General features: G+C 40.6%; 1 protein-coding gene and 1 long non-coding RNA gene across 2 annotated transcripts in view; one reads left to right on the plus strand and one right to left on the minus strand.

Moving 5' to 3' along the window:
* Window positions 1-4,341, minus strand: part of PRMT3 (protein arginine methyltransferase 3) — a 55,323-nt gene extending 50,982 nt beyond the window's left edge. The window contains exons 1-5 of the mRNA XM_064426216.1: window positions 4,187-4,341; window positions 3,447-3,529; window positions 2,348-2,397; window positions 1,153-1,255; window positions 571-724 (exon numbers count right to left, since the gene is read on the minus strand). Of these exons, the coding sequence (XP_064282286.1) occupies window positions 571-724; window positions 1,153-1,255; window positions 2,348-2,397; window positions 3,447-3,529; window positions 4,187-4,311 (515 nt within the window). The 5' untranslated portion in view covers window positions 4,312-4,341. The remainder of the gene's footprint in view (window positions 1-570; window positions 725-1,152; window positions 1,256-2,347; window positions 2,398-3,446; window positions 3,530-4,186) is intronic.
* A 4,871-nt stretch (window positions 4,342-9,212) lies between these two features.
* Window positions 9,213-15,282, plus strand: LOC135303932 (uncharacterized). The gene is made up of 4 exons (XR_010365353.1): window positions 9,213-10,942; window positions 12,424-12,567; window positions 14,271-14,392; window positions 14,484-15,282. It is a non-coding gene; the product is annotated as an uncharacterized LOC135303932 (long non-coding RNA).
* Window positions 15,283-27,160: the final 11,878 nt, after the last annotated feature.

Consider the following 27,160-nt stretch of genomic DNA (forward strand, 5'->3'; position numbering starts at 1 on the left):
ACTTTAAGATTTAGAAGTAGCTACAGGGATGTCCTGACTGTATATTCTTACTATCCTCATCTGATACCAAAAACGAAAGCAGCTGAAAAAAGTTGATTTATTAATTTCACTGAGAGTTTCTCCAAACTATAAATGAACTCTACTAACAACTACTGTTTGAAGCCAGCTCTGAACATCTCTGGAATGTTGTATTTAATTTGCCAGTCTCTCTCTCTTCTCCAGTGTGTGCATCCTCAGTGTTTAAATTCCTATCTAAAGAACTAACAGAAAGGTATCTCAAAAACAAAGAGTAGTCTGAAGGAAAAATCCTGAGTGATGTGCTTGCTTAGATCTCCTAATCATACTTTGTCCTTTCAATCTGTGCAGGGTTTTGCACAGTTTCTACTAACCATCTACCAGACATATACTAACCATTTACAACACACAAGTCAAACCTACAGTCCCACCCCCAGGTTTATTTCATAGCTACATTCTACTACTTCCTTCCATTTCTATTTGTCTTTGAACATGAACAGCTCATCTAAAACACATCAAATAAAAACCACCCAAAACTTTAGTTCAGACACTTACTTCATTTTCTGAAGATCATCTTGTGCTCTAGCCAAGGCTGCTTCCATGGCTCTGGCTCTCTGTTCCGCCTGCTTTAATTGTTCAAGGAGCACCATGGTATCACTTAAACCATTAGAAGGCAAAACTTTTACAGGTTCACAAAGATCTTCTATGTCTGATGAAACAGGGAAGAAAAAGAATACCTACCAATCATGTTTATGATCTATTTGCAGCAGATCATAAACACTTCATGCTATTTCTGTCTTTGGATGCTTTGTACAAGCTGGTTGTTTTACAAAAGGCACAACTGAATTTGACAGGGCTAATGACAAAACACAAGCCCAGGCAGAAGAAGCAAATATGCTAGAAGCAGGCTCTAAGTTAAGGCAAATAGATCCAGAGTTCAGGCTTCCTTAAATACCAGTGTTTGATTATTTCTAGAAGAGATATTTGGTTTAGATATAATTAAATTAGATATAATTAGTATGTGGACTTTCTCAGATACATAAATCAAGCAACATTGACAATGCTTCACATGTCACAAACTCTGACAATACCACATTTACCCCACAAAGCAGGAGTCATACTGAAGCAGTTATTTACCAAACTGAAGCAGGAGATCATCTTCCAGTTCTGGTTTCAAATATTCCTCTCCTTCCCAAGGCAATGGGCTGCTGAGAGAACTCAAATATGCTCCAGTTGGTTTCTAGACAGGAGAAGAACATGCACACTGTTTCTTTGAAAACACCAGCCCTTCAATTTCATTCAAGAAAACAAGGCAAAGACGTGTTCTTTCACACAGTGAAATATGCAGGATATTATTGAAGGAGCCTTGTAGCAAAGGCTGGGAAAGCCCAGGCAGCTCCAGGATCAAGGAATTCTGTGCAAAGACTAACGCACAGCACATTGACAGATATTGAAAGATACTTGCAGGATTGCACGGCTCTTGGGAAGCAAGTTCACTCAGGTGTTTGGCCAATCAATAAATCTAAGATACTAATCCTGTCAGGTGTTCTTACATGAACAGTGCTGTAGGAACAGAAGTCAGGAACACTGCATTGTCTCTCCTGTTTGCAACCAGTTAATACTTGGTTAAGAAAAGTCAGTTTTGACTTCAGTTTTTGCCTTTCTGTGTTTACTCTATACAGTTAGGCATTAAATAACTACTTGATGATTTAAGATTTGAAGACTGAAGTAAAAACTACTTAGTAAGATAAGATGGTATTGAGTTTTAACCTAAACTTTTAGGGAGTAATGAAGGAACAAAGTCACAAGACACACAAAATATATATGAAGGCCTACCTTAAAACTGTAGGCTCTCATTAGCTTTCCTGACTCAGGTATCATTTCAACAGTTTTAAGTTCTGTAACTTAAGGGATCAGCTATTGTCCTTACTAAGTAGGAGTCTGGCCAGCTCATACCCTCAGGAAAGGCTTTTACACTGACACACATGCAAGGACTGAAAAACTTCAGTTCTTGAGAAGTAAACCCATTTCTGAAGTGAGACAGCAGAGTCAAAGTCCAAAAAACCCGAATAAAACAAGATGATACTACACAGCATGGAGGCTTTAGGCAAATCTCAACATCCCCTTCTGAAAACAAACCTCCACATTAATTAAATATATTTACAATTAAAACAGCCTCATATCTAGATAAACAGAACAACAGCTACTTTACCATGACTTCTTTTTCTAAAACTTCAATACAAAATCTCATGCAATTATTAGAAATGGGCAAACTGAAGCACAGTACTTTTCTCCAGAGTCAGAACACAGAAGCAGTATGTGGCACACTTACCTTTAATCTGACAAAGTTTATTAGTTTAATGTATCCATAAAAATCGAGTCCTGAGTGGGAAAAAAAAAGGGAGAGCAGTTGTATTACAGAAAAGACCACATGTTTTACAGTTATGTGAATACTAATTACCTGTTCAATTGGTAATTGTTTCAAACTTCCCCTTGGGTGTACATCACTACCTAGAGCACTCTTCCTGTCTTAAGTTTGCCATCTATGTTTTTCTTCTCTTTAGGACCAACCCAGGAAATCCTCACGCTCAGAGCAAATACATTTGCCATAAATTAAGAATGGAACACATCTAAATGGGAACTATGGACAGGGATTTAATTCATTTGGCAAGCAAGTCCATCAGGACAGCCACTCTTATCTCCTACCAGCTACCTTGATGACATTTTAGGCTGCTGTGCTCCCCTGTTCATATACTTAAAAGAATAAACTTAAAGGAATGTAAACTGATGCTACTCTTCAAGAATACCTACCAATACTGATTTAAAATTGCCACCTTGGCAAAAGTAATAGTTTAACTGTGTTCTCTCCCCAGGAACAGCAAAAATAAACCCAAAATACTTCTTCTTGGATTTTAGACAGAAAACAGGCCAGATTAGATCTTACAATATATAATGTATAATGACAGCTTCAAGTGACAGCCAATCTGAAAATCAACTAAAAGAATTTAGCAGACACAGGAGAGTAAGCCTTCCTATGATCACCTGAAGGATACAAGCCATGGGGCTCTGCTAAATACTGAGCCCAACAACAGCATCACTGTCAGGCAAGAGCTCCCAGCAGATCAGATCAGATCAATCATGTAGTGTCTGGTTCAGGTCAATCAAGTAGGCAGTGAGGAATCAGCATAAACCAGCAAAGATCAATCTCCCTTTTGTCACTGGTTGAGAGCTTTACTGGTAGAAAAAGCATGCAGGAAGCAGCCAGCATAAAGAAAAAGTATAAGCATTTTTCTTCAATAGCTCATCTTACTCAATCTTGGAAGCTTCAGCTGCGAACCAGTAGATCAGTTAGAAACAAATTAATATTTGCAATTTATTTAAAATGCAATACTCACCCACAAAAGGAAACAACAAGTCATGAAAAAACTTACCATGTTTCTGGATCACATCACTAACATCAAACTGATGCTCTGTTTTGCAGTGGGAGAACACAGCTTCAGCAGAACTAAACAACCTGTAAATAACAAACTAATAAATATGCAATATTGACATATTAAGTTCTAACTTATGAGTGATATGTGCTCTGTTCTGACTTACTGGGCAATTCAGAACACATTTCCTGCCTTGGAGAAAGGATGACCAGGCACTGGCTCACATGCCTCACGAAGCTTTTACCTTATTTGTCAAACATTTTGAAACAAAAGTCAACGAAGACAAAAAATTTGTTTGACAAAACCACAGATCCTGTTAACTCGCAAACACTGTCTGAGAGCAAAGCCTGCGTTAAACGTGAGATCTAAAAACTATACCAGCACAAGGTGGGTGGGGCAGTTTGATCGGCTGCATCGAAATAAAAACTCTCATCTCGATAGTGGCTATGGGGAAAAGATGAAAAAGAAAAGGAGAAGAGCCTCCACGCTCCTTCAGCACGAGGGAAGGGGATTACCACGTTACCCCCTCCTTCAGTCTGACTCGAACACACCCTTGTCTCCACAGAGGCCGCGTATGCGATCCACAAGCTACAGAGCGAGGCTACAGAGCGAGGCTACAGAGCAGGGATTCCCCACCTCCCCGCCTCCCTCCCTCCCGCGGGCCGAGCCCCGGCGCCCGCAGCGCAGCGCACCCAGCGCAGCGCGCTCCTCACGGGGCCCCGCGGTCCCCGACCCCCGACCTGTCGCAGAAGAGGCAGTGGGTCTGCTGGGCCACGGCAGCGCCTTCCTCCTCCTCCTCCTCCTCCTCCTCGTCCCAGGCGCCCTCGCCATCGGACAGCTCGGGCACCTCCTCCTCAGGATCCATGTCCCGCCGCCGCCCCGCGTGCGCCGCTTCCGGCGGCGGGACGGAGCGGGGCCGCGCGCGCCCTCTGCCGCAGCCTCCGGCCGCCGCCGAGCTGAGGGGCCGCGCCGGCGGGCGCCATCTTGCGGGAGAGTCCTTCAGCCACCGCCCCGCAGGCGCGGAGCCGCAGTCCCGACGTCCGGCTTTGGGTCTCTCGCGAGCGGCGCGGCTGCCGTGGGAGGGTTCAAGGGAACAGCACGAGCTTTTATATATCAGCTTTTAAATAAGGTTTAGCGACTGACAGAACCGCAGAGTCACAGAAGCAATGAGGATGGAAAAATCTCTGAGGTCATCGAGCCCGACCTGTGGCCAAACACCACAAAACTCGCATTCATTACCCGGTGTGCGACAAGCCAATAATGCACACTCGAGAGATGTCAATTACTTATTTTAGAGTTGCATAATACCTGGTGGTTTTCCACAAATAAAGCACACAAACGATCAGAATTTTTATTTATATGTTATACACGACACACATTTCAGCAAAGGAATTAATGTCCATTGGCTACAAGTTACACAGTTCTGTTATTAATTAGTATTCTATTTTCTGTTGTTTAAAGATTCTTCTCCTCCTCATGTTGTTGGGCTGTGTGCTTAGTCTTTATTTGAGTTAGTGGTTTCTTGCGTTGGTGTTTTGAGTTGTGAGCCCGTGATCTAACTCCCTCTGGAGTGACTTTTTACCCAGCCGGAACTGATTGCAGCACAGTTGCTGAGTTGTCTTTATTAATTTCTTCTTTATCTTGGGGGTTCTTCCATATGTCCTTATGGCACATAAATTCTGCATTCTTCGTGTCCACTATCAGGGCTATTTCCTTCTACCCAAGCTTTAACTTCCCCCCAGGTCTGAGATCACTGAAGCATTTCCAGCCCTAAACCTTAACAAGGTAATTCCACCAACAAGTAATTTGTTCTTCTAACATCTGGAGATCACTTAGAGCTTGCTAGTGGTTCTCCCATCAGTTAGATCTCCCTTCTTGTTTTGCAGTTAGGCTTGAATTATGCCAAGATCAAATGTTATAGCACATCCTTTCTTAAGGAAATTTTACATACTTCACATTTTGCCACAAGACCATGGCACTAAGCACCACATTCAGTCTTTCCTTAAGCACCTCTAGGGAGAGTGACTCCACCAGCTCCCTGGACAACCCGTTTCAATGTCTAGTCACCCTTTCTATGAAGAAATTCTTCCTAATGTCCTTTGTGACTGAGACCTCATTAAAATGCAGAAGCTAAAAAGTAGTTAAAAAACAATATAGAAAACCAAAGTGTGAAGCTTATTGCTTGAAGAACACAGTTAGCACCTGATGTTCCAGGTGGGTTACTGAAGCTCCTTCATTTTCTCTGTATTTTGTGCCTGGCAGAAACATACATCTCTTTAGAAACAAATTATGCTGGTTCCCATAGTTCTCCTAAGCAGGATGTGGTAGGGGAAATGTTGAAGCTGGAATTTTTACCCTCAAAGTGTCTGAGTTCATATCTGTGCTACTACAAATATTTCCAAAAATGAGGAAATTACTATTTCACCGTAAACCTGACCACCTTATGTAATGGCAGGAGCAGAGGTAAGCTCTGCATCCTGCTAGAACTGCTCTGAGTCAGGTGTTTGTGCAGTGTTGATTCCCTAACAGGACATACTTAAGAAATCTGCTATATCTCATCGCTACTGTTAGCTGTTCCTCCCCAGGCATCACACAGTTTAAAATGACATCTTGTACTTTGGTACTCATGTACATGGTTGTCCATGAGTAGGTTAAAAAGTTAGTGAAGTTTGCAGGCCTCTGTGTTGGCACTTTGGTTCTGGAGATCAAACGTATCTTTAAAAGCTGATTTGCCAAACTCCCCCACATACTATGCTTCGCTGCTTGGCATGGTCACACACATCAAATAGGTTCCTTTTCCAAATGAAACTACCTGGCTGCTCCAGAACTGCCATCACAGGAACAAACTACAGCTACTAGCCTGAACTGAAAATCTCAAAGGTACCAGGTATTGGATTTTCAGCACCACGTGTTTTGCTACACTTGTGCCACACTGCTCACCAGATCAGACATGGTGATAGTTTCCTCCCTTTCCATGTACTTTTTCATAAGAAGCTAATCTACATTACAGGTACATTAAGTAAGTTTGCTGACCACACTAAACTGGGAGGAGCTGTCAACTCCTTTGAGTGCAGAGAGGCCCTGCAGAGAGACCGGAGAAATGAGAGAAGTGGGCAATCACCAACTGTGTGGAGTTTAACAAGGCAAATTACCAGATTCTGCACTGGGGATAGGGCAGGCCTGGTTGTGTGTATAGACTGGGGAATGAGAGGCTGGAGAGTAGCACTGCAGGAAGGGACCTGGGGGTGCTGGTGGATGGCAAGCTGAATATGGGTCAGCAGTGCCCTGCAGCCCTGGGGGCATCAGGCACAGCATGCCAGCCGGGCAAGGGAGGGATTGTCCCGCTCTGCTCTGAGCCGGAGTGGCCTCACCTCGAGTCCTGGGGCAGTTTTGGGTGCCACAATATGAGAAAGAAATTAAGCTGTTAGAGAGTGTCCAAAGGAAGGCCATTGTAGGGGTGCATTAGTTTAAGTTGGTTTATTCCTGTACCCCCCATTCCTGTTTATGGTTTTGCCCGGGCTCTCTCTCTCCCTTTTCTTGATTGTCCCGTCAGTTGCACTTTTCCACTCCCTTTCCCTACGAGTTATCTCTCCTAATCCCTCCCTGGCTGCCTGTCTGTTATTCAGTGTCCATGCCCTTCCGTCCAGAACCTTCTGTCTTGGACACTGAGTGATTGGACCAGAGGTCAGGGTTCAACCCTCAGTTTATTCCCACTGGAGATCCGAGATGTTTGTTACGCGTTATTCCCTCCTCTCAAAAATTTAGATTGGTCATTGTATTCTGTTTATAAGGCCCTGCCGGGCAAGCATTTTTGTCCGCGCCCGACGCACTTTCAATAAACCCTCCCATTTTCCCTGTCGGCGCGGTCCGGTCTTTCTCCTGTGGGTCGCAGCCCAGCTCCTCTTCAAATAGCTTCGGGGATTCTCGCTCTTCTGAAGGCATTTTGCCTTAAGCACTCTCCCCAGGAAGTCTCCCAGCGGGAGGGTGCCCTTCCCCCTCTGTGCTGCCGGCGGTGCTGGCCGCAGCTAGCCGGAAGAGTCAGAGACCCAGAGGCCAGCCGCTGCCGCTGCAGGCCATGAGAATGGTGAAGGGTGTGGAGGGGAAGCCATGTGAGGAGCAGCTGAGATCACTTGGTCTGCTCAGCCTGGATGAGACTGAGAGGAGACCTCACTGCAGTTCAAACTTCCTCATGAGGGGACAGGAATCAAGGAAACAGCATGAAACTGAGTCTGGGGGGTTTAGGTTGGATGTGAGGAAAAGGTTCTTTACCCAAAGGGGAGTTGGGCACTGGAACAGTGCAGGGCAGTGGTCACAGCACTAAGCCTGGCATAGTTCAGGAAGCATTTGGACAGTGCTCTCAGACACATGGTGTGACTCTTGGGGTCATCTGCCCAGGACCAGAAGCTGGACTCGATGATCCTGATAGATCCCTTCCAATTCAAAATTCTGTGATTCTATGATACTTATTTTACAAAGGCTGACTCTGCAAGAACACTCAATATGTAGCTCTCAATGTAAGGGAAGGTACCAAGTGTTTGTTAATATGTGATAATCATTGCTCAACAGAGTGACAGCATTATCTTTGCAGTTTTTTGTCATTTGTAGAGGGGTGTAACCAAGGGTCTGATTGTCATTTCATTTTTAGAATGCAAATTCAGTAGTGTTTGTTGAGTATAAAAGCAAAGAGATTTGAATTGATTGGTAACAAATTTAAAAAAAAAGTAGGATTCAGAATTCAGGAAAAAAAATATGAAAGTCTGATTTTACTTGTCTGGATTACAATCCCTGATCTCTCGGCTGTATTTGTATATCTGTCCATATACCTTAATTTTTCCCATTCACCTTCCTACCTCTCAAAGCTAACAAAGACTTTTAAGTATGGTACTAATTAAACAGATTAGGCTTGCTTAGTTACAGGCAAACCCAGAGGGACATGAAAAACCTAAATTTGGAAACTGGTTTTTGATAAATTTGAAGAAGGGTCTAAGAGCTAGGTCAAATTCCTTCACAAATTTCGTCCTGTATTTTTAAAAAGTCCTATATCCATTCAGACTTCTACAGGTATGAGAAGATACCACCAATTTTGCAAACACTACTTAGTGGTGTGAATTAAGTGCTTCTCATGGATTTTTTTTCCTACATAGCAATTCAGTACTACTCAATGAATTAGAATTAGTGCAAAATGCTAGCAAAATGCTGCTGCATTCCCTTAGTGTACAGAGGAAATCTAGCCAATCTAGCCAATCTAGCTTCTACCTTATGCCCCCTAAGTAGGATCCAATCCCCTGAAAGAAACAGAAGTGATGCAGAATGGTAAAACACAGTTTCCCTCTACTCTTGCCCAAGCAGTTAGGAGCAGAAGTAGATTTAGCAGGCACTGCTCTGTCAGCATCACCCAGGCTGATAGCAGCATAAGCAGAAACAGCAGCTTCTTTGTGTTTTACTGAAATTCTCCTCTCCCCCGCTCCTGCCCCTGAGGGGCAAGGGGTCACTGATTGCATAGTCTTTGCTCCATTGCACACCCTCAGCTATTGTTGAGTCCCCTCAGAGAGCACAGGCTGAATGTGCCTCACAGCCTTGTAACTGAGCCTTCTTTTTTATTGTTGTGTGAATTAAGATTCTCAATAAATGTAAAGCACCTGTTTGGGTCACTGTATGTAATGTGTTGGGTGAGGACTGTATGAAATATGCAGCAGAAATATATAACTTACACTGGTACCTATTGAAATATGATCATCTTTGTTACAATCTCCTAATCCTTGTAAAGGGATTTGCATGGTACAGGAAGATTTACAATGTAATGGATTACTATTTCATAATCTGGGCCAAGGGGAAGAAACTTCAAATACTGGCTGGGGTTTTTTTTATGCATTTCAAACTTTTTTCCAGTTCTGGAAACACAACACTGGGGAGACTGTTGGAGGGTGTTCACGCACAAAATATGGCATCTACATATCACTTGTGGGTTTTTGTCTGGATTTCCAAGCATGTGTAACTTTATTCTCTACCTGCGTCATGTTTTTGGGGCTCCCGTGCTTGTCATAATTCAAAACCAAAGAAATATGTTAATATAAATTGTGTAGGGAAAAAAAAGTATTTTTTTACAAATTATTATTAAATGGCTATGACTTTACCCGGTGTAAAATATATTCGAAAAAAGAAAGAAGATTTTTAAAAAATTCGTATTAACAAATTACTACTTAGTTGTGTAGTCAGAACGGTATTTTTTAAATTTTAACCACTCAAGATCACTAACAGAGCAGACAACAGCTCACAACCATGAAACTCAAAACTAAAGACAATTTTTCAAAAGCATTTTCTATCCAGAAATTCCAAACTGTCCAAAATTTTGCTATACACTCCTTGGATAGTAAAGGTGGCCTGCTACACATAAGTGCCAAGAATGACACTCCCAAAAGAAAATACACTTATAATTCAGTCCTCCCATCCCAGTTTGTTGCATTTTTATTGATTCAATGATGGAAACCCTCTGCAGCCATCAGTCTAAAAACAGATAGTGGCTTTTTCATTGAGCCTTTAAGATGAGTAGAGATGAACAGGCTGTCACTTCCCCACATCACACAGCAACGAAAAGCACTGCTCCAGAGGCCTTAGGTGCAGCAAAATGAGGTGCAGAAACCTCACCTTTTACAGAATGGTATCCCTGCAATTAAAACATCAGTAATGACAGTGAGCTCTTAACGCTTTATTGCCTTCACAGCCAAAGGATTAATTCAGAATCTGTTAAAATAATAAAAGCTTGGAAAGAGTTAAATTAAGTATAAATCAGAAAATGTGAGTGCCAGTTTGTATGCAGAGGGAATGAACTGTAGTCAAAAGGTATTTTTTATTCTTATCATAAGGAAAAGTTAGTAGTATTGAAAGCAGAATTGTTATTCTGAATTTAAACGCTCAGTCAGTTTAAAAGTTTTATCAAATGATGGCGATATTCCCCTTAGTATACTAAGATAACTGACGGAGGCATTTTTTATCTGGGCAAAGCCGATCAGACCATTTGTAGGGCTCACCTTCAAACCAGGGTTAGGGTTAAGATTGAGAGAGAAGGTATGCCTAGATCTGGAGCTGAAGTGGGGCTGGAAAGGGCTGCCAAAGCAAAGTATGGGCTGCAAAACAAAACTTTTATCTGGGCAGGGGCGGGTTTTGGGTTGTTGGATTTTTGGGTTTTGTTTTTTTTGGGGGGAGTGAGTGGCAGGGAAGGGGTGTTATTTACTTGGGGGATTTGGGTTTGTTGTTCTTGTTTAGTTTTTAACAAAATTTCACCCTGGAACTAGGGTTAGGGTTATAGTACAAAGTGTGGGACTCAGTATGTTACACACACACACACACACACACACACACACACACACACACACACACATATTTATACCTCTACAGAAGTGCCCCCATAAAATGTGCATTGTGGAGCAGCTTGAGGAAAATGGGATAATTTCAGATGCTACAGGTCACTGGAATCCAACTGAGATCCCTCCAAACAGGTAATGTTACAAAAATAATGAGATACTTAGAAAATCACTGCTCGTCAGGGTTACATTGATTGTTTCTGTCCAAAGGGTAAATGCAGATAAAATAATTCATAAGCATATTGAGGATAAACCATTGTTCACAGAGATAGCAGCTGTGAGCATCTCAGACTTTTCTGTCTCATAATACCTGTGTTTCTGCAGGGAAAATGTCTGTTTTCTATAAGGAAAAAAATACCTGAACTTAAGAGTAAATGATTGTGCAGAAAAATTAAAAGAAAAATCCTATCCCAGTTTGAAGTAAAATGAAGCATTTACCTTAGATCACATCTTTACAATGAACATATATGATCTTTATTCATCCACAGTAAGAAAAGGAGCAAGGACAAGTGGCATTCAGATAAGCTTTCAGGTCAAACTCGCAGAACTGTGAGGGCTGTGCATTAAAAACAACCCCCCAGAAGCAACTATTGGGCCCTTAACTTTTTTTCAATAGTATCTGCAAGATGCTTAGTGCCACAAGAGTGGATGTCAGGCATTTAGCAAGCTTTGGAAAGAAATAATTAGATGAGTTACCTGGGAAAAAACCCCTTCTTGTGCAGACGTGAGCACCTGCAAGGTTATGTCCACCAGAACTGACCAAAGACTGGAGTCTTGAAGTGTGTGAGGAAAAAAAAAAAGAAAGAACAAATTGTTTGAACTGGAAATTTATAAATCCTAAATGAAAGGAGCATTAGGATATGTGTGCATAGCTATGTAAGGAACCAGGTGCTTAGTGCCTGCATTTCCAGGGCTTAACAAGAACAGAAATTAAATGCAGGCAGAGGAAGACTATGAAATTTTGTAGATTATGGGAGAATAGGGAGTAACAGAAGCCAGTCATACTTCTCAGGTCTATTACACATGCAGTGAAAATTATTTACCTGAGTGTGCACTAGATCACAGCTGATCCCATTACCTCCACTTTGACAGATGTAACAAAAATACAAGTATTTATTTGTTCACCTTCATTTTCCCTAAGTTGTGATTGCCTCAGAAGAATGAGGAACAACATTGATGAGCATGGGCAGCAAAAACCAGTTAGAAGTCAGAGAAAGAAGCAATCAGAAAGTAGACTCAGGCACAATACTACATCCATTTGCCCTGCTTTTCTCGCAAAATAATTTTTAATTTTGCAACAAAGATGGAAGGAGGTCTTTATTGATCACGTTGCATTTTTAAAAGAAAATATTTTGTGGTTAACCGGGATAAATTCAGTTCATTGCTTCCAGCAAAGGATGTACTATTTTACATTCATTTCTATGTCTAGAAAACCAGAGTTACTTTTACAATGATTATGACAACACATAGATTTGGAATATTTCAAGAGTTCAGGATCTTGAAAGATTTATTGCAACAGTTCAGTTAAATCTTTGTAGCGGAACTATAAACATGGGATTTTTTTCATGTTATTACTATTGAAAAGACAGTTACTATCTCTTGTTGTAAACTTCTAGTGAAAACTTTGCAGGAGAAGATATAAGGCAGCTTGGGAAAATTATTTTCTCGGAGACAATCTGGATACCTCAAAGATTTTTGCACCCAGAGGTGCAAAGAATGTAGGAAGGAGAAAAAAGAATTTCTTAAGCTGCACAAAAAATGTAAGTAAAAAATAGCAAAATGTAACTGTGCAATCAAAGCATTTTTAGAGCAGGTAAACTAAAATATTATGAGTCTAGAAATCATTAGGTAGCATTAAGCTAGTATTTCCATTTCTGTGCCACCTTGTTTCAGGTTCTCTCAATCTAGATTTTTGTTGACAAATTTTAGCCTCATTTTCAGTTCATTTCACTGGAAAAAACCCTTCTAACATAAAAATTGAAATATCCTTTAGTAAAACTGCAAATTTTCCTGATAAATATTAATTCCTGCTTATTTAAAAGGTGCTTATTTGAGGTATTATGAGTAGTAGCTGTGTGTTAAATCTCCCATTCTTTGCACCAGCTTCTTTAAAAAAAAAAAGATAAACCAGCCAATGAAAAGTGCCTAGACTGACGCTGTCTCCCTCGGTTAATCCAAGGCCAGCAGAGGGATAATTTGATTAAACTGAGACCCTAATTTATTTAGCTTTAGTTCTGGATCAACCTCTTCTTAATAGAGTGCTGTCGTCTCCAATTGTTTGATGAAAATTAAAGTGACATAAATACCATGGGACTTTTTCAATCTGATTAGTCAGCTAACTTGCATCAATACTACCCCAGCCATCAGGCGCTGGCGTCCTTCCTTTCACCAGCCTCACTAACAACTGACAAGTTCTCCTTGAAGACTGGGCACCCACGCTGCCACTCAGGCCCCCACACTTAACCCATCATCCGTCCTCAATGGCTTGTGTTTGACAAGGTGCCCACACCTTTTTTCCATTGCTGTTCATCAGACAAAGCTAAATATTGTTTTATTAGCAATCAATAGCCTGTTAATCCCAAACGATTTCGCAAATCCACTGGGCTCTCAAGCTGATTAAAAACGTTTGGGTTGGTTTTGGTTTTTTTTTTTTTGGGTTTTTTTTTTTGTTTTGTTTTGTTTTGTTTTGTTGTTTTTTTTAAGCTGCTAAATTTCAGATCTCTCCTCTCAACCCTCACACTCTGATATGGCACATTGTAGCTGGTAGGCAAAGCTACAAAAGCAAAAGAGGTCTGTTGTTTTAATGTTGCCTTTAAATAGACATTTGCAAATGTTCCGCAGTTTAAATGTGAGCAAGCCTATGCCACCAAACCCTCGGCACATTTACTGGCTCCTCCACTTTCAATCCATCAATCTGAAACTTAAGAACACAAGAGCTCCTGAGCCTTCCCTTTTCTTTTTACAGCAATATGGTAAAATCTTGCTTAGTCTGTGGGCTGAGGCACTAAGGAGTGAGAGAAGTAAGCTTCTTTGATTTGCAATATATAAAATGCTAACAAAGCAGCTGTTGCACTGTTGAACCGTGTTGAATACACCTCCAAGCCCCAGACACAGGCTGGGATGATACCTGTGTCTGCATAGTGGCTCACAGACAGACCTTCTGTGAGGCACAAGGGGAGTAGCATTACAAACACAGCTCCTCTTGGATTTACTCATCCTCACTGCCTGCCTGTCTGCCTACCTTTGCCCTGGCAACGTAGGGTATGAGAGCTGGTAATACAATGGCACTTTATTCAGGTGGTGCAGGATAATTCAGCGTTAAGGCAGACAGGCAGTGTTGATAGTCACACACCGAGCCTCTGAAGTACCCAGGGACACAATGCTGACTCAGTCAGCTGACTTTGCAAGTCTGGGTTTTAGTCTGTGTTTTACTCTTCTCACCCCTGCTGAATTGTTCCTGTAGATGTGCTCCCTCTGCAACAACAAGGAATGAAGGGCTTTGGGCAAGCTGATGCCTCAGCAATGTTGCACGTACCCTGACAGAAACAAGTCTTCAAATGGGTGGTCTTGACTCTTCAGTACAAGGTAGTTAACTCTAGGAAAAGTTCTTGTTGACACTGACGGAGTTAACTAAAAGTAAAAAAATAACTGATACACATTTTATGCTTTTTTGCAGGGACTTAACATACTCAAAGTGTGTTTTAAGTAGAAGGAGAAAAGTTATTTCAGCTGATAAAATCCTCTGGGAAGTCTCTTGAAACAAAACAGATTTCCCAAGTCATCAGCCTTGAGAACAGGGTCCTAGTTCTGAAACAGACTACAGATGTAAAGTCTCAGAGGCAAGATTTCAGATCAGGGACTTGTAAAAGTCAACACAATTACTGTGAGCGTATCTACTTGGAGAGTAATGTTAAAATAGCTCTAAATTTGGCTGTTCAGTAGTTGTTTCAAATGATTCTTCCATATAAGCTCAGGTCTTTTTCAGGCCCTTCTCCAATTCTTCTTTCAGCAACTTCTTCTGTCAGGACATATATCTATCATATTGAAAATACTCATCAAGACAGTGGAACATAATAAGAAACCCCCAAAACACCGACTCATAATTTTCAAAAGAGGTTGACCTGTTAAATCTCAGATATTTTAAACGGAACATGTAATTTTCTGCCAAACTAAATAAAGCAGCAACTGTGTATTACTCTCTCTTTGGCTAATGTGCATGACCCTATTGCATTTGCCAGTGGTAAAAAAGAGCCACAAGTGTTGAAGAATGTTTTTCAATTTTGTATTTTTAACAATAAGAATTAACAGGAAACAATACTAAAATCAAGACTCACTCAAGTAAGTATTTCCTGTGGTTTGCAATTCCTCTCCAAATCCTCTGAGGTGGGTGATAGTAACTTTAGAAAATTATTGTTGATTGAAGATCTGAACAACCCTACTGCTCTCAAATTCTAGGATAAAGCAACACATATTTTGTTTCAGGCTGGCTGTTCTGCACAGCAACTATCATGTAATTATTTTTATTTTGAAATTTTAATTATATCTGCAGATGTACTGTGCTGTTTGAATCAGAAAAAGAGTTTACTTCTTATGCATAGAATTATTTTTATGTAATAACAGGAGAAAAATGTCATTGATACCTAATCTTCACCTAGGCATTCTGTAAAGATTAATTGAACATCTGAAAACACCTAGGTAATGAAACCTGAAATCTTTTATTTGGCAACACAGTGAGAAACACACCATCATCATAAAGAGGTGGTAAGGACTGGAAATCAGGAAGAGCTCTTGGTCTGTGGGCTCTGGGTATGTCCTGACTGCAGCAGTCTCTGCAAGCCAGCTCAGACATGGAGAGCAGTCCATCCAGGTCAGCATGAAACTCCACACTCTTTTATTTACCATGGACAGAAAAGCTTTTGTGTTCTTGCTCAGAGTACTTGTCTTGAAAGTTCCTTAATGTTTTGCTTTTAATGGCACTGCTTTTTATAGGAAAAGCTAGTAAATTAATGAAGTTACTCAGGAAAGCGGAAGATACACTTTTTCTGTCTAATCTATATTAGTGCAAGGTTACAACCTCAACTGTTTGTCAAGACTGCAGTGGCTACATCTATCAAAGCATTTTGCTTTGTGTTGGAGCAGCACTAGAGGTTTGAAGTGATCCCATTTCTGATTTGTCATCTGGATCTGCACACCCCTTTTGGTGGATGCACACTGGATTCTTTTCAAAAGAGAGTAAGCCAGAATCTCCACTCCAGATACACACCAGGTTTGCTCTGAAGCTGAACTGAAGGTCTGAACTGCTTGTTTAGACTTCTTCAAACCACAAGTGTGGTGTAGATAGTGAGTCCAGGGCACCAGACTAAATCTGATCTGGATTATAAACCCCTTGATCTTAGAATCATGGAATGGTTTGTGTTAGAAGGGATCTCCAAAGATCATCTAGTCAAACCTGTCTGTAATGAGCAGGAACATCTTGCACTAGACCAGGTTGCTCAGGGCCCCATCCAACCTGGCCTTGATGTTTCCACAGATGGGGCATCTACAGCCTCTCCAGGCAACTTGTCCCAGTGTTCAGCAGCCCCATCACAAAACATTTATTCCTTTTACCTAGTCTCAATCTGCCCTCTTTTAATTTAAAACCATCACATTTTGTCCTATCACTACAGGCCCCAGAAAAAGCCTGTCCCCATCTTTTTATAAGACCCCTTTAAATATAGAAAGACTGAACTTATTGTGCTGTACATGTAAGAATTTCAGCATGTCTTGCTTCTGTTTATTGATCTGCTCCTAAGAACCCTGTAAACATAATATTTTTTGCTGTCACATTGAGTGAGCTGTTGTTCCTGGGTTCTTTCCTACAGGAATAATCCCTGTGAATCATTACAAATGGTCACAATTTAGAATAATTCCTCTAAAGTTTCACTTGGTGCTACCAGTCACCTGCCTCTGCAGACTGGGATTAGTGATGCTCATGCATTTTTACAAAACTGAGGTCACCCAACTTGTTTGCTGGAACTCTCAGCCAAGTCCTACAGCTGAAAGCTGAGGCAGATGCTCAAGCAGCTGTTATCCAAGTTACACGAGCAGCAAGGAGATTTCCTGCTGTGCTCAAGTTCTCCAAACCATTGGTTCATTTCTCTGGCAACATTCAGAGCATGCTGGAGACAACAGTTATACAGTTTTGCTATTAATTGATCAGGCATGGGTGGTTTGGGTAGTAATTACTTGGTTTCTTTAATGACCATATTTGCATGCTGAAATTTTGTCTTCTGAACTTCAAAGCCCCAGAACTGAATAACTGTCAGAGTAGCTGGAGACTAGAAATCTAGATCCAGATTCAGGGTAGAAATTGAGCCAACAGCCAATTTCCAAACTAATTCATCTGGATGCACAATAGTTCAAAAGAGTTTAGATTGAGTCTCAGTGGTTTATTTTGACTTCCAGCTTCCATGTTCAGAAATACCTGACAATAAATTATTCTTCTACCAGTATTATTTTCACTTTTGATCCCCAGAAAAAAAATCTGTGACTGCAAAAGCATGAAAGAATTTGTCTTCAAAAAACTTCAAAAAAATGTCAATTGCCACTTATACATTACCATTACAGTAAAACTGGTGTAACCCTACTGAACTAATACTTTGCTATCTTATGCCAAATCTGTCCTCCCCAGGAGCTGTCCTAATTATCTCTTATCAGCCACAGTGGATAAAGTTGTATTTGGTCTCCTATTTCCTGCTTTCCTTGTCTGCATACTTTATTTCTGTTCTGTTTGGTACAGGTGTCACTCCTTGCCCTTGAAGAACCAACTCATTTTGAAGAGACATTACCAAAATATAGCAGCATAATAGAGCGAGGAAGGCTTTACCCAATATGTGGTGTAAGGTCTTTAAATGAGAAAGTGTGTAACCTTCAGGGAGCCTCTGATTTGTATAACCCCTGATTTGTTATCAGCACTCTCTAACAATCAACATCTTTCACAGAATCACAGAATGTTTTGGGTTGGAAGGGACCTTAACACTCATTCCAATCCCCCCTGCCATGGACAGGGACACCTTTCTCTTGGCCAGATTGCTCAAAGTCCTGGACAGCCTGGCCTTGGACACTTTTCGGGATGGGGCAGCCGCAGCTTCTCTGGGCAACCTGTGCCTGTGTAACTTTCTATGTATATTTTACATAGATTTTCCCATTCTGCCTAATTGCTCTTGAAGGCCTGGTTCCTTTTAAGCACACTGACTCATTTTAAAATGAGCTATTCTTCTTATTCCTAGGCTTTCATTAGAAGATTGCTCTAAAGCCTGTTTTCCTAATGCTCAGGAACCGTTTCATTTCTAGCATAGCTGTTGGATGGAGCTGCCATGCTGGTGTGGAGCTGGGGGCCAGGACCATTCACATGTATCACCTCTTCAGGAGCCTGCAAGCCCACTCTGCTGCAAGCAAGGTGAGGGAGAGGAAGGGAAATGGTTTTAAAGAAAAAGGGATATAAGGAGAACATCTTTTATGGTGAGGGTAGTAAAACACTGGAACAGGTTGCCCAGAAACATCCCTGGAAACACTCAAGACCAGGTTGGATGGGACTTGGAGCAACCTGGTGCAGTGAAAAGTGTCCCTGCCTGTGGCAGGGGGTTGGATTAGCTGACATCCCAAAGCTCCCTTCCAGCACAAACCACTGAGTGATTCTAAGGGGCTGCTGGAACACCTCCACCCAGCCAGCCCACCCGGCCCATGACCTAGGGACACACTGTGCCAGCCAGCAGTGCATGTGCCAGGCTCTGGGCTGTCCCCTCTAGCTGTGCTTGACACACTCAGTGCTGCTGGAGTGCCTTGGCTCAGCCTTGTGGGGTTGCTAGCTCAGCAGCTCGTGCTGCGTGCGCATCTTTGTGTTCTACATCCTGGCTGTGTCATGAGCCCTTCTTTTCTGCTTTCCAGAAATTTATGAGTTGCCTAACCCAGCATGTGGGGAGATGATAGGAAATAACTGGGCAAATTCCATCTGTGTTAGGAGCCTTTTAATGCTGGATATGTTGTCTTTGGAATCTGATCAGCTCCAAGATGGTCTCTTCAGAACTGCTGCAGTCTTTGCACAAGACTGAACTGCACTACAGCCTGAACTGGCCCCTGTAAAAGCAGAACATCCTGCAAAACTTCCACAATGTTTAGGCAAGTAATGCATAGTTGAAAAAAAAATTCCAAATTGTTTGAACTATCCACTTTTTCTGTATGTTCTGGGTGAACCTGAGAGCAAAATCTGCTCTGATTAGCCAAAATAAGTTTCGTTCTGTGCTCTTCTAAGTAGGCGGGCACAGGAAGAATTGTGTTCATTTTGTTTCTCATTCATGGCATTTAAACGAGGCTCTTGCTCTGTCCCGGGGATGTGTAACAAAACTTCTCCCTCTTCCGCTGTGAACGCAGGAGGGCAGTGCAGTTCCAGTTTGGATTCAAACATCTCTGGAGCATCAGATGGTCTTAAGCAAAGCTCAGCCCCCGTCCACGTAAAGCCTCCAGTTCCAGTTAAAGGAGTTTCTAATCTTTTCTTCATGACTACACTTGGCAACCCACCTGTAGCTAGACTTGTAAAAATAAATTATCTTCCCTATTTACATGAGGAGCAAATGTACACTGCCAAAGAAAGGATGCGGTGCGGGGGGGGGGGGGGGGGGGGGGCAGAGTGGGAGGAAGGAAACGAAGCGGGGAAGGAGGAGAAAAGGTGGGAAGAAAGGAGGGGAAGGGAAAGAAGGGGTGGAGAAGGAGGGGAGGAAAAAAGGGGAGTTTGAAATGGGGTTTAAGATTAAAATAAAATAAACGAAGTTGCTGTTGCATTTATCTATACCACACATAAACAAGCTGCTGGACTCAAAGGCATAAAAAAATGTCAAGTCAGCCACACCTCTAAGAATAGCTCAGAAATTGTACTTGCAGTATAAACAGTAGCTGCATAGTTTGAAAACATGTGAAATAGGTAAAGGATATTTTTAAAAACTACCTGCTAACTCTGGCAGACTTGGTCAGATTCCTCCTGATGGGTCACAGCCTCTTCATTTGAATTTCCTCTCTGAAATGGATTTCCACTGCCACATTCTGTTTCTTTCACTGTATTCATTTCATAGTGATTCTTCCAACCAGATTCCCTAGTGCAACGGCATTTTGCCAAGTAAATTACTAACACCATCCAAACAAATTAATCACTGAATTAAATGAGTAGTTTGGTGCAGTAAAAAATGCCCTGTTGTGTGCAATATTTTGCTTTTTGACATACTTATTTTTCCCCCCACACACGTTGAAGCAAAGTCAGCTCTTTGGAACAGAAGTCTCTAGTTAGCAAGATGCTGACTTGAACCAGGCTCTCACCTTGTGCAGAACCTCAGGTGTGGATCCCATCACAAACCACAGTGCTAAGAACCACTGAGAACATGCAGCCACATGGTGTTTCATCCTGCTGTGCAGGACCACATACCATGCACAGCACAAAAGATGACACAGAATCTTCTGCAGCCACATTGGCAGAGAAGATCTGGTGCTGGAACAGCTCTTAACTGGGAAGTACCAAATCTGTAAGTCATCAATTTGTAGCATTCCCTTGCCTTTTTCTCTTCGATCCTTTTGGTAGGTGATTTTGTTCCTTGGAGTTATAAAGAAATTGTAAAAATAATTAACTATATCTGCAACCATTAGTTTATACTGTTATTTTATGAACATTTCTAGATAACATTTTAGGGAGAGTAAAAAAATAGTACAAAACTTACTAGGAGATATCACCTTTACAAACACCTTGTAAGTAATAATAATAATAATAATAATAGTAGTAGTAGTAGTAGTAGTAGTAGTAGTAGTAGCAGCTTCTGACAAGAGAGGAGATACCCTGCTTCTCTTTGTGGTTTCACATTCCTACTGCACTAACACATTCCCATATGAATGAAAACTTAATTCTTCTGAAAACTGAATCTGAAAAGAATGGATCAGCCAGGCTGGTGTCAGTGCTGTTTCAACAGCCTGGTAAAGACGAGAGGTGGGATGGTGCTGCTTAGGGCAAGGAGAGAGGGAGGCAGGGAGGGGACTGCTCTTATGAGCAACACCTTTGATTTGGACTGGTGTAAACTCGAGGCCATAACCCTGAGACCAACTTCCATCCAGTTCAGGGGAGCCACAGCACTCTGAGAGCCTTTAAATGGGGCCCCTTTCTCAAAAGGTTTTCCAAAAAAGGCTAAATTCTTCTTACAAAAACAAGTTTAAAGTATTGAGGTAGTAACACACTGTATATAACTTCTTCTGAAAGGATTCCTTTCCAATGAAGGTGTATGTGACATAAAAAAGAAAGGCTAAAAATGAAGTGGTAAAAAAAAAAAAATTACAGCAAAATCAGTAGCCTCAGGGGGAAAAAATGAGTGAAATTGAGAAGATTGACTTCAAAAAGAGATACATTAAGAAACAACTAAAAACATTTAACAAACCAATATTTTGGAATTCAGTTGCACTGATACAAAAATATGGAACACCTCCCTCTGCTTTTCCTTTTGTAACAGGCCTGTCATGGGCAAAGCTGACAAAATAATCAAAGCAGTCAGTGGAAAATTATAAATAAATTTTAGAATGAAAGGACCCCCAGAATCTAAGTTGTTTGAAAGACTGACATTCTTCAGTGAGATGCTAGAAATTTTAATCTACATTCCTATCAATATTTGTGTTACCACTGCAATGTTTGTTGCTAATTAATATTATCTGTGTAGTCACTTACATAGCCAATAACATTGCAATAAATAAGTTCTAACCTTTAAAACCTATAACTGGCTTTGAACTTGGATTAAAACCATCTTGTCAAAGTGAAAAATTATACAAGAGCTTATACACAGCAAAAAGTATTCACCAAACCATTTGAAATTCACTTACAGCAGAATCGTATTTTTTCAGCAAATTAGGTTTCTATTTCCTCAGAGAAAAATAATGAGGTCTGAATTTTTATTTGTTTTTTCCAGATATCAAGCATAAAACTAAAGAAAATGTGATCAAGTTCATAGAGAATCTTCGTTAACATTAGTGTTAGCTGCAATTCTCTATTAAGGGATTTTCTATACTTCTGTGGTGAAAAATCCATATTTTCACTATGCTGGCTTAGTTTTGGAAAACATTTGAAATCTGGATTTTGGGCTGGATCGTCCTTATGAAGTACCTACATTTATTATGACTATTTTTGTTATGGAAAACTCCACCTATTCATGGATTTAAATAGCAGAAATCTTCATGTGTATGCAATGAGCAACCAGTTATTGCAAATAATTGTTTCCAAGAGGGTTATTGAATTGTATAAAGCATTCAGAAGTTAGATTAGTACTAATCTATAGGAAAGTATTTGAGCTTTTACAGAGAGCAGCTGAACCAAACTACACAAAAGCAGCTGAAAAGTACTTTGTACTTTTCTTTGGGATTTTCTTGGTCATTCTGTTACAGTAATAAAAACATTTTTGATTCATAATCAAGTTTGGAGAGTGAGTTGTTCCTTTTTTCTTTCTGTGAGAAGAAATGTTAAATCTAATGTTTCTCTCTCTTTTACTGGCCTAATTCTGATTTCATTTGCAATCTCTGAAATCCCTTCTGATACACAAGAACACATAAAAAAAATCCAACTTGCCTTTCTTTTTTAAAAAAAAGCACTCTTAGAAGGAGATTATTCAAAATGACAGGATTGTACTTTTCTTTTAGTATTTCAGGCAGAGCATTCCTGAAATATCTTCAGGAAGATGGTTGGACAGCTGGGAAGGTTAGCAAATCATAAATGTCAAGAATATTAAAATAATGAGATCACTGCATGGCAGACAAACTGTTTTGTAAGATTCTAGCTGCATCTGCTGTGTAGCCATAGGACATGGCTGAGAAAAAGGGATGACCATCCAGAAATATGCCTCCAAATCCTATAATCCATTTCTCCATAATTATTCCCAGCCACCAGAATGAAGAACAAACAAACAAAGCAATCTGACCTCGTTAGAAAAGATAAAGTGAACTGCAAACAAATCTGGAATGCCATCTCCCTGATCAACATGCTCCAAATGCCCCCGGCAGCCTGTGCTGAGATGAGCGGAGGCGAGAGCCCAGCCAGCCAGCTCTGCAAAAACACCCTTGGGACCACAAAACCCCTCAGCAGTGGGATGAAAGAAAGTGCCATATCCATTTCATTTCCATTCATCATTGTTAAGCTTCGAGTTTAAGAAAGTTTCATTGCCCATAAATACTCAGGTCATAAGCAGCTGCACATGATATCATTTAGAGCCCGGTTGCATAACCCGTATTTCCCCCGAGCTTTTTCACTAAGCTGCTGCCTGACAGGCATTAGCCAGACCCAACTTGTTGTTTTAAAAAAGCCTCTGCAGCGTTTTTGCGTTTAACAGCTGAACCAAACTTCACAAAAGCAGCTGAAAAGAATTGGTAAAAGGTTAGGATAGATTGACTGTTTCCAAATTGGAATACTAATGATGATCTTTAATGAAGCCTGACAGTACAATCTGTTTCTTATTGTTCCTTAAGTGCTGGCTACTGATCATATTCACTGGCTTTAGGTGACGGGGACAGACAGGGACAAATGGGCCCCACTGGTGAGCAGGACTGCGCACAGCTGATCTTTCAACAAGGATTAAATTAATTAAAATGATTCTCCCATCAGAAGAATCAATCTTTTGATTTGTTATCATCGTAGGTTATTAATTTTGAATGATGTCTAATTGGTACCACTAATGTTTGGGTCAGCTGGCTTAGTAATCTTCTTAGAAAGCAGTAAAGAATACATAATTTTAGTAGCTGTGTCAGGGAGCAGAACAAGGAAAAAAAATCCCCTACTCGATTTTATACCTCTCATAATGTGTAAAAACAATGGAAAAAGTAGGCAAAATGCCTGCCAGACCCAACTGGTGAAAACTGACTTTGCTTTAATAACTTCACTTCTTTAGTAAAAAAATTAAGGCACTTTCTCATAAGGATAGTCTTAAATAAATGTTTTATTATGGCATTGCTAATAAGCACAATTGGAAATACTTCATTCTCAGTGCAAAGACAAAATGCTGAGGGCTGGAGAGGGCTCAGAGGAAAGCCCAGACTGATGGAGCAGCTCGTCACCAGACTGCAGAGGCAGAACTTGCACAGGTTGGGTGGTATCTGGCCCAGCCATTTCAGGATTTGGCCCTAGCTCCACAAACAATGTCTCCCTTTTCTTCTCACAAGTCTTTTGATGCCAGTGTTCAAAGGAGTAGGATCTGGTCTCTTACTCATATTTCTAAGGTATTTAAGCCCTTTAAAACACCAGTGGGAGTTTAGAAGAGGTCATGGAAGCGCATGTAGGTCAAATAAAATTTCCTATCTGCCTGGTTTCGATATTTAGGCTGGGTGTGCTACCTCCACAGCTGCAATAATGCCTAAACCATCCCTGCAAACTGGATATGGGGCTGCTTCTTGTGTGTTGTTCAAATTGAAGTGACAGAGTAAGAGAAAGGCCACTCTCTGTGCCTTAGAACAACAGACATGTCAGTGAGGTGAGGACAAAACTGCCCCTGACAGAGCTGGGATAGTACAGACTACATCCTTCTGTTCACTCTTGAAACATACATATATGGCTGCATGGGTAATCTTAAGGAGGGATAAATCCTGAACTTGGATATTCACACAATTAAAACCCCAGAGATTTCTCCTGAGGAAAGTGATATCCAAGTCTCACTCAGATGAAAACAGGGACATAATTCTTGGGTTTTCTTATTTGTCTTCTACACATAGGAAATTGTTTCTGCCTTACTTATCCATGGAAAAATACACAAAAGCAAGGAGGGGTTCATCTGGGAAGGCATCCATTCCATCAGTGGAATACGTGTTTAGATGATTTACACCCATTTGGGGGCTGAATGTGTTACCTCCCTCTTCCCTGCAGCTGGCAGTGGGAGGCATCGCTTCCTTAGCAAATACACCATTTCACCATCCCCTTCTCCTGCCACACTTTCCAGCCCCACAACTTGCTGTCTCATTGGGAAAGGAAATACGTTGCATGACAAATACAAGTGATCCAATTCTACTTTTTCATGGAGTGAGCTCTTCTCCTCTAAGAAGTCCTCACAATTGCTGTAATTCATGTGCTTTAGCTAAAACCTCAGTTAAGCTGGAATAGTAGCACTTGAGTAAAAATTATTCCCACACTTTAGCTCTTTGGAGTCAACAGCAAAACCATCAACCCAGGAGCATTCATCCACTACAACCCCAGTCTTGCCAGGCTTTACTACAAGCCCCAATTCCCACCAAATTATCTTCATAACTCAACTAGTAAAATGAGACTTAAAAACTTCTGTTTCTAATTCCTCATCCTACAGATGGTTGTTCTTTAGAAATCATTCTATAGAAAAGCAAGATAAATCTCAACCAAATTACAAGTCATTATAACAATAAATAAAAAGCTTTTACATGATAGAGTGCAAATTGTTATTCAAGTCTGGGGAGCTGGACCTGGGTCCTATTTCATAGGTTAAAAACATTTATTATTCTTAGAGAAGGTTCTTTTCTCCACATGCATTCCTCCTACTTGTTCTGCTGGGCATGCTCATCTTATTCAACACCATTAATAACTGTTTAGACAAGGAGTTAAGTTACAGATTGTAAAATCCAGCTATTGTTCCTGGCCTCAGCACTGATTTGAGATAGATCTATCCATCTATGACTTTGGATAGATTACATTTCTGCTTTGTCCTTTTTTTTTTAATATCCTGTTTTGAAAAGTATTTTAAAGCAAATTAAGCTAAACATAATTTCATGTGCTCCCATGAATACATTCTTTTAACCAATCACTCTAGTTTTTTCTTATTATTCTTTTCAGAATGCATTTTAAGATTGGATGGAACCAAAGACTACTGACTAATATCCAGTGAGACAATCCCAGCTCCTAAATGCCATCACTAAGACTAGTATTCTAATAACTTTTTTTCATATCTGTGGTCAGAAGAGATAAGCAGGTTAAAAGAATCTCATTGAAATGTGCATTGAGAAATTTATTTCCACAATGAGAAGAGTCTAAGATTAAAAAAAAATTAAAATATTTTGAAAACTATACAAGGCTGTCATTGTTTGCTTAGTCTTTGAGTCATGCTTGAAGCTCAAGTCTTCTTATATTCTTTTTAGAGAAACAGCTGTTTTGGTTGAGGTTTCAGAATTCTTCTGAATATGAATGTGTGTGTTAAAGCAAGCACACTGAAGAATCCATTTCTAAATTCAGCTCTTCAAAATATATGCATTGCATTGCTATCCAGTACTTCTTTCTGCAAAATATATCTAAATATAGCACTTTCTATTCTTCCTTACAAGCCTGATGCCTTTGATTTAAACATCACAATTGCCTTGTGGCTAAAAGCTATTTTGCACACCATGAGGCTGTAGCACAGACCTGCTGTGGAAAAGCCACATTGCAGTGGTAGCAGAGCAGCTCTTTAATGTCCTGAATGAAGTCAGTGTTTTAGTGCAAGGTGGAATGAACATCTTCCCCCTCATGACAGATGTGGAATCCAATAGTGACATTTTTGTAAACTTAGTTCTAAAAGTTCTTTTATGCATGCACAAAGTTTTAGTCCTGAGAGCTGTACTGTTCCTTTAAGGCTGTGGAAGTGCCTTCTTTTCTTCCCTAAACCCCATGCAAGACTGCTGTGGACTTTTTCATATCCAACAAAGGAAACAGCTGTGTTATCTGTAACAGCCAACCTCTCAAAACCCCAAAATATCCAGGTACAAAACCCCAAAAATTAGAGAAGAACCCCTACAACCCAGATCAAAAGACAATCCAATACCTGTACTCATTGCTTAAACAATTAGAATGTCTCAGGCCACCTACATGATAAACTCTTCTTCAAAAGAGGACAATATAACTTTGAGATTTTTTATTATTTCAGGTTTCCACCAAGTAAACTCCAATCCCTAGAGAGATATTACTCTGAAACCTCCAACAGCTTTTCCCTTTGATTCAGACCTGACTGTAAAATTACCACTTGCTTTACAAGCTCTTAAAAAAAGAAGTCAGATCCTGAGGGGCATAACTACATCAAAGGAAAGCAACATGGGAAGAGAAAACTCGTGTATACATCGAAAACAGAGCTTAAATAGAGCTAAGCTTAAGTATTTGTGGAGAATGCCCTCATCTCTTTCTGGTGACCACAATTTCCACACAACCTATTTGGATACTGTCAGATTTTTCTTAAGAGAACTCAGCTTCTAATGGTGGTTTTTAGTTTATATGGTGACAGGCTTTCTGGAATTCCCTGTCTCTGCACTCTTTTTTGTTCTCCTAAATACTTTCTCTGCTGGAAAATGCACTGATTCCAAACAGCCATAATGGCTAAGTCCTCTAGC

Source organism: Passer domesticus, chromosome 6 (genome assembly GCF_036417665.1).
Source record: "Passer domesticus isolate bPasDom1 chromosome 6, bPasDom1.hap1, whole genome shotgun sequence".
Lineage (NCBI taxonomy): Eukaryota > Metazoa > Chordata > Aves > Passeriformes > Passeridae > Passer > Passer domesticus.